Source organism: Rana temporaria, chromosome 9 (genome assembly GCF_905171775.1).
Source record: "Rana temporaria chromosome 9, aRanTem1.1, whole genome shotgun sequence".
NCBI classification, from domain to species: Eukaryota; Metazoa; Chordata; class Amphibia; order Anura; family Ranidae; genus Rana; species Rana temporaria.
The window spans coordinates 19,415,644-19,430,316 of record NC_053497.1 but is presented as its reverse complement, the minus strand read 5'-3'; the positions used below and the strand labels follow the sequence as shown (position 1 = coordinate 19,430,316).

The 14,673-nt window shown below is 45.1% G+C and overlaps 1 protein-coding gene across 2 annotated transcripts in view; it reads right to left on the bottom strand.

Annotated features, from left to right (window-relative positions):
- The window catches only part of OPHN1 (oligophrenin 1), a 234,765-nt gene extending 222,408 nt beyond the window's left edge, over positions 1–12,357 (bottom strand). The window contains exon 1 of one of the 2 annotated variants that reach the window (XM_040322901.1): positions 12,288–12,357. In XM_040322901.1, coding sequence (XP_040178835.1) covers positions 12,288–12,339 — 52 coding nt within the window. In that variant the 5' untranslated portion in view covers positions 12,340–12,357. The remainder of the gene's footprint in view (positions 1–12,287) is intronic. The other variant, XM_040322902.1, reaches the window with a different exon arrangement.
- Between the last annotated feature and the right edge of the window lie 2,316 nt (positions 12,358–14,673).

Sequence of the window (14,673 nt, the reverse complement as noted above, 5' to 3'; positions counted from 1 at the left end):
AGAATAATGATGAATAATGACAATAATGAATAATGATAATAAAGCATGATAATAATAATAATGCCAATAATAATGATAATAATGAATAATAAAATAAATAATAAAGAATACTAGTACTAATAATGAAGAATGATATTAAATGATAATAATGAAGAATCATAATAAAGGATAATCATAATAATGAATAAAAACGAATGATAATAAAATAAATGATCATGATAAGAATAATCATAATGAATAATAATCAATATAATAATGAAAATAATAATAATGGCTGATAATAATAAATGTTAATATATTATTATTGAAGAATAATGATAATAAAAATGAAGAATGATAATAATGATGAAGAATAATAAAGAATAATAATGAAGAATAATAATGATAATAATGTTAATATATTATTATTAATGAAGAATAATGAAGAATAATAATAATAATAATGAAGAATGATAAAGCATAATATAAAATAATAAGGATGATAATAATGAATAATAAAGAATGATAATATAATAATGAATAATAATGAATGACATTAATAATGATGAAGAATGATAATGATGAAGAATGATAATAAAGCATAATAATGACGATAATAAATAATAATAATGAATAATAATACTAATACTAATAATGAAGAATGATAATAATAATAATGAATGAAGAATCATAATATGGATAATAATGAATAATAAAGAATGATAATAAAATAAAAGAATGATCATAAGAATAAATCATAATGAAAATAATAATGTCGGATAATAATGTTAATATATTATTATTATTGAAGAATAATAAAAATGAAGAATGATAAGAATAACAAACAATAATCATAATAATGATGATTATAATAAAAGAATGACAATAATAATAAAGAATGATAATAATAATAATAAAGAATGATAATAAAATAATAAATAAAATAATGATGGATAATGAATAATAATGTATAACAATAATAAATACAAATAATTAATATTAAATAACTATTAGGATGATTATTAGGAATAAAAGTGATCAAAAAAAGCATAAAAAATAAATAAAGTAAAATATAAAAATTGAAAACGCCCCTGTCCCCGATAGCTCACGCTCAGAAGTGAACACACACGCAAGTCCCGCCCACATATGTAAACGCCATTCAAACCACACGTGAGGTATCGCCGCGTGTGTTAGAGCGCGGGCAACAATTCTAGCACTAGATCTCTTCTTACTAAACTGGTAACCTGTAAAAAAAAAAAAATTAAAGTGTCGCCTATGGAGATTTTTAAGTTTGGCGCCATTCCATAAGTGTTTGCAATTTTAAAGCGTGACATGTCGGGTATCTATTTACTTGGTGTAACATTATCTTTCACATTATACAATAAAATTGGGCCAACTTTAATGTTATTTTTTTAATTCATGAAACTTTTTTCCCAAAAAAACCTGTTTAAAAAAAATTGTTCCGCAAATACCGTGCGAGATAAAAAGTTGCAACCGCCATTTTATTCTCTAGGGTGTCTGCTAAAAATTCTGGGCCAGATTCACAGCAGAAATACGCCGGCGTATTTTCAAATTTGCCGTGACGTATCTTGATTTGGAATCCTCAAACCAAGATACGACGGCTTTTGGCATAGATCCGACAGGCATATGGCTTAGATTTAGACCAGCCATGTTAAAGTATGGCCGTCGTTCCCGCGTCGAATTTCAATTTTTTTTTTTTTTTTTGCGTAAGACATCCGGGAATACAAAAGGACGTAACGCACGTCGCCGTTCAAAAAACACGTCAGGGCGCCGTAATTTCGCGCAAAGCACGGCGGGAAATTTCCTAACGGAGCATGCGCAGAACGTTCCGCACGGTAACGCGCCTAATTTAAATGGTACACGCCCCATTTGAATTAGGCGGGCTTGCGCCAGACGGCTTTACGCTACGCCGCCGCAAGTTTACAGGCAAGTGCTTTGTGAATCAAGCACTTACGCCGAAAACTTGCGGCGGCGTAACGTAAAGGGGATACGTTACGCCGCCGTAATTATTCGTGAATCTGGCTATATATATATATATATACACACACATTATATATATATATATATATATATATACACACATAGATAGAGAGATGTTTGGGGGCTCTGAGTAATTTTCTAGCAAAAAAATGATGATTTTTACATGTAGGAGAGAAGTGCCAGAATAAGTCGGGTATGGAAGTGGTTAAAAATGACAGCAATACGTTAAACCTGATTATATTGATTCGGTTTACATCACCTGATATCAGGATATCCCTGTCTTTGCAGATATCTTTGTAGCCATCAACCTGCGATGAAGGCATTTGTTCTTTGATCTGATAGGACAATTCCAGTAAGAGGGGGATGACTTGTTTGTAGTCTGTGTGTCTGGATCAGTCTTAATGTGGTTATTACAGAACCCAAGCCTTTTAAGTGGTTTCACTTTCACAGGGAAGTTAAATTGCTAAAATACCCATCAGATGTATGTCAACTAATCCCTTATATTTGGAAAAGTTCTAGCACTAATTTATAGCATGCACATGGAAAAAGGTCACTCGTCTCATATGTGGAGTGTTGTAGAGCTATATACTGTATGGCCAAACATCGGTGGACACCTGACCATCACATCTATATGGGCTTGTTGGGCATCCCAAGCTAAAACCACGGCCATCAATATGGCGTTGGTCCAACTTTTTGGCTTTAAAGTGGAACTTCCACTCATCCGATTCCTCCCATTCCGATGCCACAACTGGCACCTTTCGAGGGGGGACAGGATACCTGACAGGTATCCTTTCCCACTTCCAGGAGTCCGGGCCATGGTCCATGACATCACCGCAGGGCTCCCTCCTCCTTCCCCCACCGCCGGGCCAGTAGGCGAGAGGAGCGGGCCTCATGCATGCACAGTAGGGTCCCCAGCATGAAGTTGAAAGGCTACACTGTCGTGTTCCCTCACCCGCAATGGCGGAGGCAGCACCCGACATCTGATGGAAACATCAGCCGTGGTGCTGACATCGCTGGACACCAGGACAGGCAAGTGTCCATTTATTAAAATCCAGCACCTGCTAACTTTTAATTATTTATTTTTGGCCAGAACACCGCTTTAAACCGGGGAGGAAACCTTAGGGCATGGCTAACCACCAAGACCAGATAACTCTAGACACAACACCAGACTTACTTCACCTATGGGAATTTTTTTATAAGAAACAATGACTTGTACAACATATGGAGATGCCACCATACCACTGAACGTGACTACTTTTTTCGCATTGTCACAATTCATATAGGAATGTAATGGTGGCACAGTCAGGCATGCAATGGTGGCACAGTCAGGCATGCAATGGAGGCACAGTCAGGCATGCAATGGCGGCACAGTCAGGCATGCAATGGCGGCACAGTCAGGCATGCAATGGCGGCACAGTCAGGCATGCAATGGCGGCACAGTCAGGCATGCAATGGCGGCACAGTCAGGCATGCAATGGCGGCACAGTCAGGCATGCAATGGCGGCACAGTCAGGCATGCAATGGCGGCACAGTCAGGCATGCAATGGCGGCACAGTCAGGCATGCAATGGCGGCACAGTCAGGCATGCAATGGCGGCACAGTCAGGCATGCAATGGCGGCACAGTCAGGCATGCAATGGCGGCACAGTGAGGTGAGGCATGACTAGTAGGAAGGGGGTCGTCTTATACGGTGAGTATATCCCAAAACCAACACATATATATATATATAAATAAAATAGATTTTACCTTATAAGCAACAAATGTCAGAAATAGGCTTAGGCATGAAAGGGTTAATTGGCTTTGCTGATCCATTTTAGTAATACAGGTTTATGTAAATTCTGAGCCATCAGTAATTCCAATTAAAACGTTGGCGCTTATAACTGGGTGACAGCTGTCGATGAAAAATTCAGAACATCCTTCTTCTGTTTGTCCATTGAGTGTTTAGAAAATCCAACACCATTTGCAGGACTTGACTATTTCAGCATTGCTCCAATATACAATGACTAGCATTCCATTCACCAGCTTGCCACCCACACAGGAATAACTTAGCCTGTCCCCTAGCCCACGATATTTAAATCCATGTTTTAGCAGGAAGGCCACTTCTACAATTTGGGAATTCAGTACATGAAAATAAGAAATTACAATATATTCTTTATTGGGACTTGGTCTCTGTCTACCCCTTGACAGGCTCCATCAGCTAGGTTAAGCTGCACACACGGGAGTGGGCTCAGCAGAAAAGGACTCTGGGAAATTTCAGGTACATCCTGAGTCTTTCATTGGATAGTCACACAGGTCTTGTATTTTTGGATGTGCAAATGTGGAAAGGGCCTTCATGCTGGCTATATACAATTTTCAAAAAATTTCAACTAGCTTTTAGGCAGGTGCAGGCTGCTGTATATCCTCCAACCTGAAGGTGGCATCATGTTGTCCCCTCCAGGTTGGAAGACGTTACGTGAAGCGAAAACATCTATCTTTGGCTCCAGATAGTCATCTTGGAAATGATCAAGCTGGATGCCGAAGTCCTGCAAGATTCAGGCAACCATCTTGATGTAGAACCAGAACTTTCTTTCAGCTGGAACACAGTTCCACCACCTCTGGCTCAGACCCTCTGCTCCCTGCTCACCACTACCACTTGTAAACACAGAAGTCCAGCTTCTGTGTTAACAAGTGACAGCTCATATGCCAATGGCTCCCCACAGATCTGAGCGGCTCCCACTGAGTTCAGGATCAGGACAAGGGAGATAAAGTGCCTGGGGTGCAGTGCAGATCCCCAACACCCCCCTACTGGATGATCTCCCTGCAAGTGAGGAGGCAGAGCCACCCACAGTGTGCGGGGAGGTACTAGAGCCAGCTGGGAGCTTCAGCGTAATACAGCAACACAAGTAAGACATGTGCAAGATGGTGGATCTTTTAAGAAGGGAGCAGCGCACCCCGGAACTTTGCACTCTGCGTGCAGCGCACCCCGGAACTTTGCACTAATGTACATAGGACCCCCCCCAAACTCTTCAAGTAACGCACCTCTGAACTCTGCACTCAGTATGTAATGCACTCCATTCCACTGTTGGTGAAATTTGACAGCACCCACCATTTGATGTAGCTCGGAGGGTGTATGTGTGGGGAGGAGGATTTGGGGGGTCATCTGCTGTTGAGTTGCTGCACCTATTTTCGAAGAAAAAAAAGCCCTGTGTAAAACCTTCTAAATATAGGGAGCCAACATAATTTGGAGCATCCGAAGTGAGGCAATAGGCAAAATAAGAGCTCCAGTGCAGGCTCAAGTAAGGGAGAGGTTCCAGGCGAGTAGGGACGTGTAGGTTTCCCTTTCAGAGTGTTCACACTGCACTGTTCCTATTAAGATTGGGTCCTCTAATGCTGCAGCCACCTAGTGTAATAATTTGTAATATGGGCTTTGTGGTAGCCTAGTTTTGGTGCCCAAGCACAAGGCCCTACCCCCACTCCAGCCATGCTAGAAAACAATCCCTACTGCTGAAGCCAACCCCTCTACCATTTTGTGCCCTGCTCCTTGCCGTAGGCCTCTTTAAAACATCCCCAGCGCTAGACTTATATTATAAATCTGAAGATGTCCAATTCACTGCAGTCTACTGGTGGTGTTTAGCGACCGTCATATCACAAGGACATACTATACAGAGTCCCTTGATATACACAATCACATAAAAGTGGACAATCCGCAGTAGTCTCAAGTGAAAGCATGAGCAGCACTTCACAGCCATCTGCCTACGGTCTCTCCTCTGCCTAGGGTCATTAGTACTCACAGGACTGTTCTCTGTAGACACCCTTTAGCTGGGTACACCTCTCCTGGGAACCCTCCAGGGAAGCAGTCTCACACAGGGATCTCCAACCTTGCCTAAAAGGCCTTTTGCAATCTGCTCTAGCGCCTAACCCAGTAAGAGACAGAATGTCTACAGTTGGCGGCTCCTGCATACAGGTTCACTCCACCTGGCCTCCTACCCTGTCTGGTGCCCACGTTTGTAGATTACATTCTCTTTTAGATGTAGGGAGTATGGCTTCCATGCCCCAAGCCTATTGTGTCCCCTCCCGACTTAGCTGCTCACCCCTGACATCATTTGTTGGAGTGTTCTACCTAAAAAGTGGCCACCTAGTGGCAAAATGGCTAAGTGCGCCTGCCTACACATTACCCAACTACCACCTCTTCGGCACAGTGGAATTGTAGTGAAACTTGCATCACTTGAGTAAAGTCTACCTCCTTTCCAGTATTCTGCAGCCAAGGAAACCGTATTTCACAGCTTATGTGAAGCAAAGATTATAATTGACCGTTTTGCCTTATAGTTGACTATTGTATTTGTCAATGTCTTCATCATAAAAGAACAGTGCCATCCTGTCTCGTGATTCTTCCACAAGTCTGGTACACCCAGGGGCGGACTGACCATTGGGACTTTCGGGCACTGCCGAGGGCCCCATGCCACTAGGGGGCCCCATCAGGGTTGCCAGGCTCAATAAAACCAGGGACAGTATGTAAAAATCATTTTTTTTTACATCTGTCCCTAAAATGTGTTAAAGCGGATGTTCCACCCCAAAAATATATTAAAAGCCAGCAGCTACAAATACTGCAGCTGCTGACTTTTAATATAAGGACACTTACCTATCCTGGAGTCCAGCGCCGTCCGCAGCAGAGCACGATCGATCGCTCGTCACCCTGCTGCTCCCCCCTCCATCCACGCTGAGGGAACCAGGAAGTGAAGCGCTGCGGCTTCACTGCCCGGTTCCCTACGGCGCATGCGCGAGTCGCGCCCACCGATTGACTTCCGCTGTGTGCTGGGAGCCGAGTGTTCCCAGCACACAACAGGGGGGGGGGGGCGACGGGATGTGACGCAATGCCCGTCTTTTGCCCGTGAATGCCGGGCCGGAAGTGGGTGCAAATACCTGACAGGTATCTGCACCCCCCTCCCCCCTGAAAGGTGTCAAATGTGACACCGGAGGGGGGGAGGGTTCCGATCAGCGGGACTTCACTTTAGGGTGGAGAACCGCTTTAAACCGACATGCTTTTGATGTGAAAATCCTGAGATTTTAGCTGCCCTGCCTCTGCACTGCCTCCTGGCGTGGTGGCCATCTGTAAGCCCAGGGGCCCCATAATCTTCTATTGCCCGGGAGTCCCATGGGTTGTCAGTCCACCCCTGGGTACACCACTTATCCCATGCCTACAAGCCTCTGATCTCAAAGGCCCAAGGTAACCTACCACCAGCAACTTTTAGTGAAACTGTACAGCAAGTAAAACGGTTAGTAATAGATTGTCTTGATCACTTTGCCCATCGTTGCCATCAAAAATTGGTGGAAAGTGGTTGAACTTGCCATAAGCAAGGGCAACTTGAACATTCGGCCAAAGCTGTTTACAAGTTCAACCAAAATAACTGTTTAGAGCTGCTGGGCAGGACTGATAAAGATGGTAGAGGATGCAGATTTTGCTGACGCAGCATAATAAAGGAGCGGAATTGTATCTACCAAGCAAGTTGTGCAATTCCTTACAGACAATTTCTGTTTTCTTGTAGGCTTACACAATGTTGCTCAGGCTGCAGAATATCATCAGGAAACACTACAAAAAAAAAAATACAAAGGGGTTTAGATTTTGGTTTGTGTCAGTTGACAGGAAATATGTTCAGAAGATATCCAATCCAATAGAGAATGTGTATTCCTGATGAGCTATTTTGATCCCGATATGTTTATTTTGCCAATGGGTGCAACACATTCTTCGAATAGTGTCTGCTGATAGGGTGTTAGATCCTGCTGCCTTGGATTTAGGGTTAGGCTGCATCTGTTGTCTGGGCGATTGCTGTTGGTTCTTTATTTGTCCTAATGTAAAGTATTAGGACTCATGCATGCAGACAGAAAAAACGCAGCTGAAGGCACCTGTTTTCTTTTTGCCTTTGTATTTTTTATGGCTCTGAAAGCAGCTCTAGATTATCTAATGTGCACATTGTGTAATTTACAGGCGTATTATAGAGCAGCGTTCAGGGGCATCAAAAAATTACCATAAAACTGCATTCGGAGAGGAGTTTTTAAAAAAAAATAATTGATGCCCATATGCGTAAACCAGGGGAGTAACTACAGGGAGCGCAGGAGTCAACATTGCAGCCCTGGCATATTTTTAACATTGCAACCCTGGCATATTTTTAACATTGCAACCCTGGCCTATTTTTTATGGATCCCATGCGGCTCCCTTCTATACCTGGACAGGAGGGGGGTGACACAGAGGAATCAATACCTTCCATGTTCCTCTTGCAACCTCTGAATGCATGCTTCTCCTACAGGAATTTAGCGGCTGCAGGAGGACATGGAGGGCATCAATTTCTCCATATTCCACCTCTCCTGCTTTCTTTGGGCCCCTCTGCTCTCTGCTGCCGCCCCCCCCCCCCCCCCCCGGGATCTTCCCTTACAACTTCTGTGCTCTTAAAGGGGTTGTAAAGGTAACAAATATTTTAATAAATAGCTTCCTATACCTTAGTGCAGGGGTCTTCAAACTTTTCAAACAAAGGGCCACTTTATTGTCCTTTAGACTTTAGGAGGGCCTTATTGTGGCCAGCGGGGGCAGAAAATGTCACAGGCCCAACATCAGTGAGAATAAATATGACCTCAGGGTTGGTGGTCAATAGGAGGAGTATTCCCTCTATTAGTAGTAGTAGTATGCCATCATTGGTATCCTTGGAAGAGATATAGTGTCCTATTGTTGGTGTCAGTGGGAGGAATAGTGCCTCATATCAGTGGAAGGAATTGTGTCCCAAGGGCCGCATAAAGGCTAGTAAAGGGCCACATCTGGCCCTCGGGCCGCAGTTTGGAGACTCCCTGCCTTAGTGCAGTCCTCCTTCACTTACCTCATTCTTGGATTTTGCTTTTAAATGTCCTCATTTCTTATGAGAAATCCTCACTTCCTGTTCTTCTGTCTGCAACTACACACAGTAATGCGAGGCTTTCTCCCTGGTGTGGAGAGTCGTGCTCGCTCCCTCCCTTGGACTACAGGAGAGTCAGGACGCCCACTAATACACAGCTCCTTTATCTGCAACATAGAGAGCGTCCTGACTCTCCTGTAGCCCAAGGGAGGGGGCGAGCTCCACACTCCACACCAGGGAGAAAGCCTCGCATTCCTGTGTGGAGTTACAGACAGAAGAACAGGAAGTGAGGATTTCTCAGAAGAAATAAGGACATTTAAAAGCAAAATGGAAGGATGAGGTAAGTGAAGGAGGACTGCACTAAGGTAAAGGAAGCTATTTAGGATTTTTTTTAACCTTTACAACCCCTTTAACCTTCCCTCACCCCTGCTTCTCTAGTCCTGTGCTCTTGTATGGCCCCCCCATGCTCTTCTTTTGCCACCACGACAACCCCCTCCCCCCCCCACTTTTCTTCAGTCCAGTTCCATCAGATATGGCGACCTGTCAGAATTGGTAACGGAAGTGACGCGCCGTCAACGTCATCTTGCTACACCCCGCACTCCTCCATTCTAAGGATACACCGAGAAGGGGGCAAGCAGACATCTTGTTACACCCACCGGTGTTTTGCATTTCACAGTTTTTAACAGGATTTATAAATCGGACGGACTGTTTACATGTTAAATTTTAAAAGCAGCGGCAAACCTGCTGACCTCACAGGTTTGCTAATATGACAGAACGCCGCTGCTTTTATAAGTCAACATGTAAACAGTCCATCGGATTTCCAAGTACTGTATTTAACCATATATGCTCAGTTTTCTGTTAATAACTGAAATGCAAAATACCGGTGGGTGTAACAAGATGTCAGCTTGCCCCCTTCTCGGTGTAGCAAGATGGCGGCGACAGAACATCACTTTCATTAACAATTCTGACGGGTCGCCATGTCTGACGGAACACCCCCCTCCCCAACTGGCTGCTGCGGTGGTCATGTGTCAAGGATGGAGAGTGGGGAAGGAGCCGATAAATATGTCATTTACTGTACCCTTCCTTGTCTGAAATGACAGTCTGTGATCTGTGCCAATCACTGACTCTGTCCATTAATAACTGAACATGGGAGGGGGAAGGGAAACAGGAAGGGGGAAGGGACAGAGTGTAAAAGTGTATCCGCATAAAAAACAGCATAACATTGGGTCTGTAAATGAGACCACGGCTAGTAGTATATACCATGGTCTCTATTCCTAATGCTTATAAAAAAGAGAAGGCATACATAAGGGGAACGGAAAGAGGGGGAGGGTAGACGGGAAAGAGAAGGAATGGGAACTGTGGGACTTTAGTGTTAAACACACCACTGGAATATAATGGATCAATTAATAAGATAAAATAACATTTATTGGATACAATAGAGCATACCAAATAGTGAAGTCACTGTCAGAACTACCAGGGTTTCAAATGTTGCATTTATAACAGGGCCCTGGCATTCCACCACTGGGCTCGAAGGTAAGGGCCCCCAGCCGGTGGTCAGGTGGCCCTTCATGGTCTCTTGCACAGGGGCACTGAAAGTTTTAGTTCCACCTCTGGCGTAAACACATGCATATACATTTCAGTGGCTGGAATAAATATTCTAGCCAATAGAATGAGTTTACGCTCATAAGCATCTAAACACCATATGCATGTAAATGCTCATAAAAGGGAAAACTACATGGCAAATGAGATTTAATGTTGAAAAATGTAAAGTAATGCACTTTAAATATGAAAGCAAGTTACTAATTAAGGGGGGGAGAACCTCTGGGGGAATCCAGGATGGAAAGATCTGGGGGTCCTAGTAGATGACAGGCTCAGCAATAGCATGCAAAACCAAGCTTCAGTAAGCAAGGCTAGCAGACTATTAGCGTGCATTAAAAAGGGGATTTACTCAAAAGATAGGACTATCATTTTACCACTTTATAAAATGCTGGCTCGGCTGAAACTTGAGTTTGAGTTTCTAGTCATCAGTCCTCAGGAAGGATGTGCTGGGACTGGAGAGTCTCCAGAGAAGGACAAGATATCAAGACTGGAGGACCTCAGTTATGAGGAACGACTGCAAACGTTGAACCTATTCTCCCTGGAGAAGACACACATAAGAGGGGCTATAATAGCGATACACAAATACAGTGGAACCTCGGATTATGAGCATAATCCGTTCCAGGAGAATGCTTGTAATCCAAAGCACTAGCATATCAAAGCGAGTTTTCCCATAGAAGTCAATGGAAATTAAAAAAAATAGTTCCGCATTGACTTCAAAGGCCTGCAATACCGCATGTGGCCAGATGTGGGGGGCGCCGGAGAGCCTCTGAAATGCTCGGGGGACAGCTCAGCTGACCTCTGACACCTTCAGAAAGGCTCGGAAACACCCGGGAACAGAGTATTTCCGAGTAATTCTGAACGGCTCTGAAACATTCCGAACCAGACACCCCCCGCACCTCTGGCCAAAAGCAGTACTGCACACCCATTAGCTTGAATTCTGTTTGTTTTGAGAGACAACACTCGCAGAGTCAGAATTGAAAAAAAAAAGTTGCTTGTCTTTCAAAATGCTCGTTAAAGCGGAGCTCCACCCTAAAGTGGAACTCCCGCTGATCGGAACCCTCCCCCACTCCGGTGTCACATTTGACACCTTTCAGGGGGAGGGGGGTGCAGATACCTGTCTAAAGACAAGTATTTGCACCCACTTCCGGCCACAGTCTGCAGACAGGTCACCTCCCGTCCTCACCCCCGTTGTGCTCTGGGAACACTCGGCTCCCAGAGCACAGCGGGAGCCAATCAGCAGGCGCAGCGCAACTCGTGCATGCGCTGTAGGGAACCGGGCAGTGAAGCCGGAGTGCTTCACTTCCTGGTTCCCTCACTGAGGATGGCGGGGGGGGGGGGCAGAGTGATGAGCGATCGCTCGTCGTCTGCTGTGGACGGCGCTGGACTCCAGGACAGGTAAGTGTGCTGATATTAAAAGTCAGCAGCTGCAGTATTTGTAGCTGCTGACTTAATTTTTTCTTTTTCAGCGGACATCCTCTTTAACCGTGTTACTCGTAAACCAAGGTTCCACTGTACCTCAATGGTGATTCTAGGATAGGGAGGAAACTGTTCAGTCTCAGGTCCCTAAACAGGGCATGCGGTCACTTAATGAAGTTGGAGAAGCTGCTTAACCTTAAACTGCATAAGGGGTTCTTTACTGTCAGAGCAGTAATGATGTTGAATTCCCTTCCACATTGAGTGATGTCTGCAGAGTATTAAAAATTTCAAGAAACTTAGATGGGCATCTTAGCAAACGCAAAATACAAAGATATGGGAAATGGTAGAAACAAAATACATACCCACACCAGTTGAAATGGATACACCGATGTCTTTATTCAACCTTACTATGCAACTATGTAACCTGTGTACATACGTGATATTTTTCTGGCGACTTCTGGCAACATATTCGAAGCAAAAATCCACATGCCGTGTGCATGTAGCCTTAAAATCTGTTGACCTAATGAGGAAAATGTAGAACATTATAAAGGGGAAGAAAAAGCTATGCCCAAAAATGAAACAATTTAGATCATAAATACAATACAACACTTCATAACTAGTAAACTATGAAGACTAACCATATATACTCGAGTAGAAGCCGAGTTTTTCAGCACATTTTCTTCGAGTCACCTGATCTCCCGGACTTTGGGGACCCAAAGTAAGTAAGGAACTTGGCACACATGTAGCCCCACTCTCCCTCTACAAGTGTGCAAAGTTTTTTGTCTGGGGGACCTACGGCCGGGGAGCACCGATTTTTCAAAGCCGGTTAACGCCTTCCATAGACTCCCATGTTAAACTGTAATTTCTCTGGTGAATTTGGGGACCCGGTACTGGCTGGTCGTAGGTTCCCTGGTTCCGGAACTTGGCACACATGTAGCCCTATTTCTCCTCTACAAGTGTGCAAAGTTTTTTGTCTGGGGGACCTACGGCTAGGGAGCACCGATTTTTCAAAGCCGGGCACCCCTTCTATATACTCCCATGTTAAACGACAGTGAGGCACTGGCACAGCAAGGCATGCAGATGGACACCCTAGGCTTATACCTATACGTTTTCCCAGTTTTTTGTGGCTCGGTTTAAACTCGAGTACTATATATAATGCTGTTCCTAACAGACAGGGTATCTTTCCCTGCACTACCGATTTGCATAAACCTAAAAGCCAAAGCCTTAAATAGGCTCTGCCTGACCCAAGATGGCTGTCAGATATCACATGGGTCAACCTCCAACCAGATCGCTTCCTCTGTGACCCAGAAAACCATAGAGGAATCAGGTTCCTTCTCCAGATGCAGAGCCGCTGCAGTTGGGCACCAAATGCAGTGGAGAAACTAAACTGGACCTGCCTACAAGAGGAAGGAAACAAAAGTCAATAAGTTGTCACAATTTTTACATGTTGAGGTTTAGCATTGCCCTCTCTAACCTTGCCGTCCTACAAACCCTGCCTGGAACAGGAAATTTGGGGGAATTTATCCAATGGGGACGCAGCAAATAAAAATCAAATTCCCTGCCCAATTTAATGTCATCACCTGGAATAGTAATATAAACCTGAAATTTAAGCAGTGGTGGCTGGTGCTGAAAATTTTTTGGGGGCGCAAACTGAAAAAAAAACATCAATTGCCGCCACTGTGCCCATCAAATTGCTGCTAGTTTAGCCCCCCCCACAATTGCCGCCAGTTTAGCCCCCCCAATTAACGCCAGTTTAGGCCCCCCCAATTGCCCAAGTTTCTCCCCCCCAATTGCCGCCAGTTTGTGCCCCCCCAATTGCCGCCAGTCTGCGCCCGCCCCCAATTGCCGCCAGTCTGCGCCCGCCCCCAATTGCCGCCAGTCTGCGCCCGCCCCCAATTGCCTACAGTTTCGGCCCCCCCCCCCCCAATTGCCTACAGTTTCGGCCCCCCCCCCAATTGCCTACAGTTTAGGCCCCCCCCAATTGCCTACAGTTTAGGCCCCCCCCATTGCCTACAGTTAAGGCCCCCCCCCAATTGCCTACAGTTTAGGCCCCCCCCAATTGCCTACAGTTTAGGCCCCCCCCAATTGCCTACAGTTTAGGCCCCCCCCAATTGCCTACAGTTTAGGCCCCCCCCAATTGCCTACAGTTTAGGCCCCCCCCCCCAATTGCCTACAGTTTAGGCCCCCCCCCAATTGCCTACAGTTTAGGCCCCCCCCCCAATTGCCTACAGTTTAGGCCCCCCCAATTGCCTACAGTTTAGGCCCCCCCAATTGCCTACAGTTTAGGCCCCCCCAATTGCCGCCAGTTTCCCCCCAGCCCGACACTTACCTTCCTCGGGTCAGTCATCCTCTCCACACTTCCTCGATGTCTTCTCCCGCCCTCGATGTCGCTTCAGCCAATCAGGTGACCGGTAACCAGACCCGATGCACCTGATTGGCTGAGAGGCGGGGCAGCGTTAGGAAAGCGATTCCCTAACACAGCAGTGTTTAACCAGGGAACGCACAGCCTGTGCGCCCTCTGCTTAACCATTTGGAAGCCGATTCGAGCCCGCAGGCTCTAATCGGGAAGCCTATTAGAGCATCTTGCTCTAATCAGGCACTTCCAAAACACCCCCACCGCTGTTATTCAGATGGCCGGCGCTCAACAGGGGGCCGGACATCTGAATAGTGGGCGGCAGGGGCGACAATACATAGCTTCATGTAATGCATGAGGCTATGTATTGTTGATTGATGGGTGTCGGAGGAGAGGGGGCGGCGCTCCTGCGACCACTATGGACACACCGCCACTGAATCCAAGACTAAATAGAAAAGGCTTCCACTTT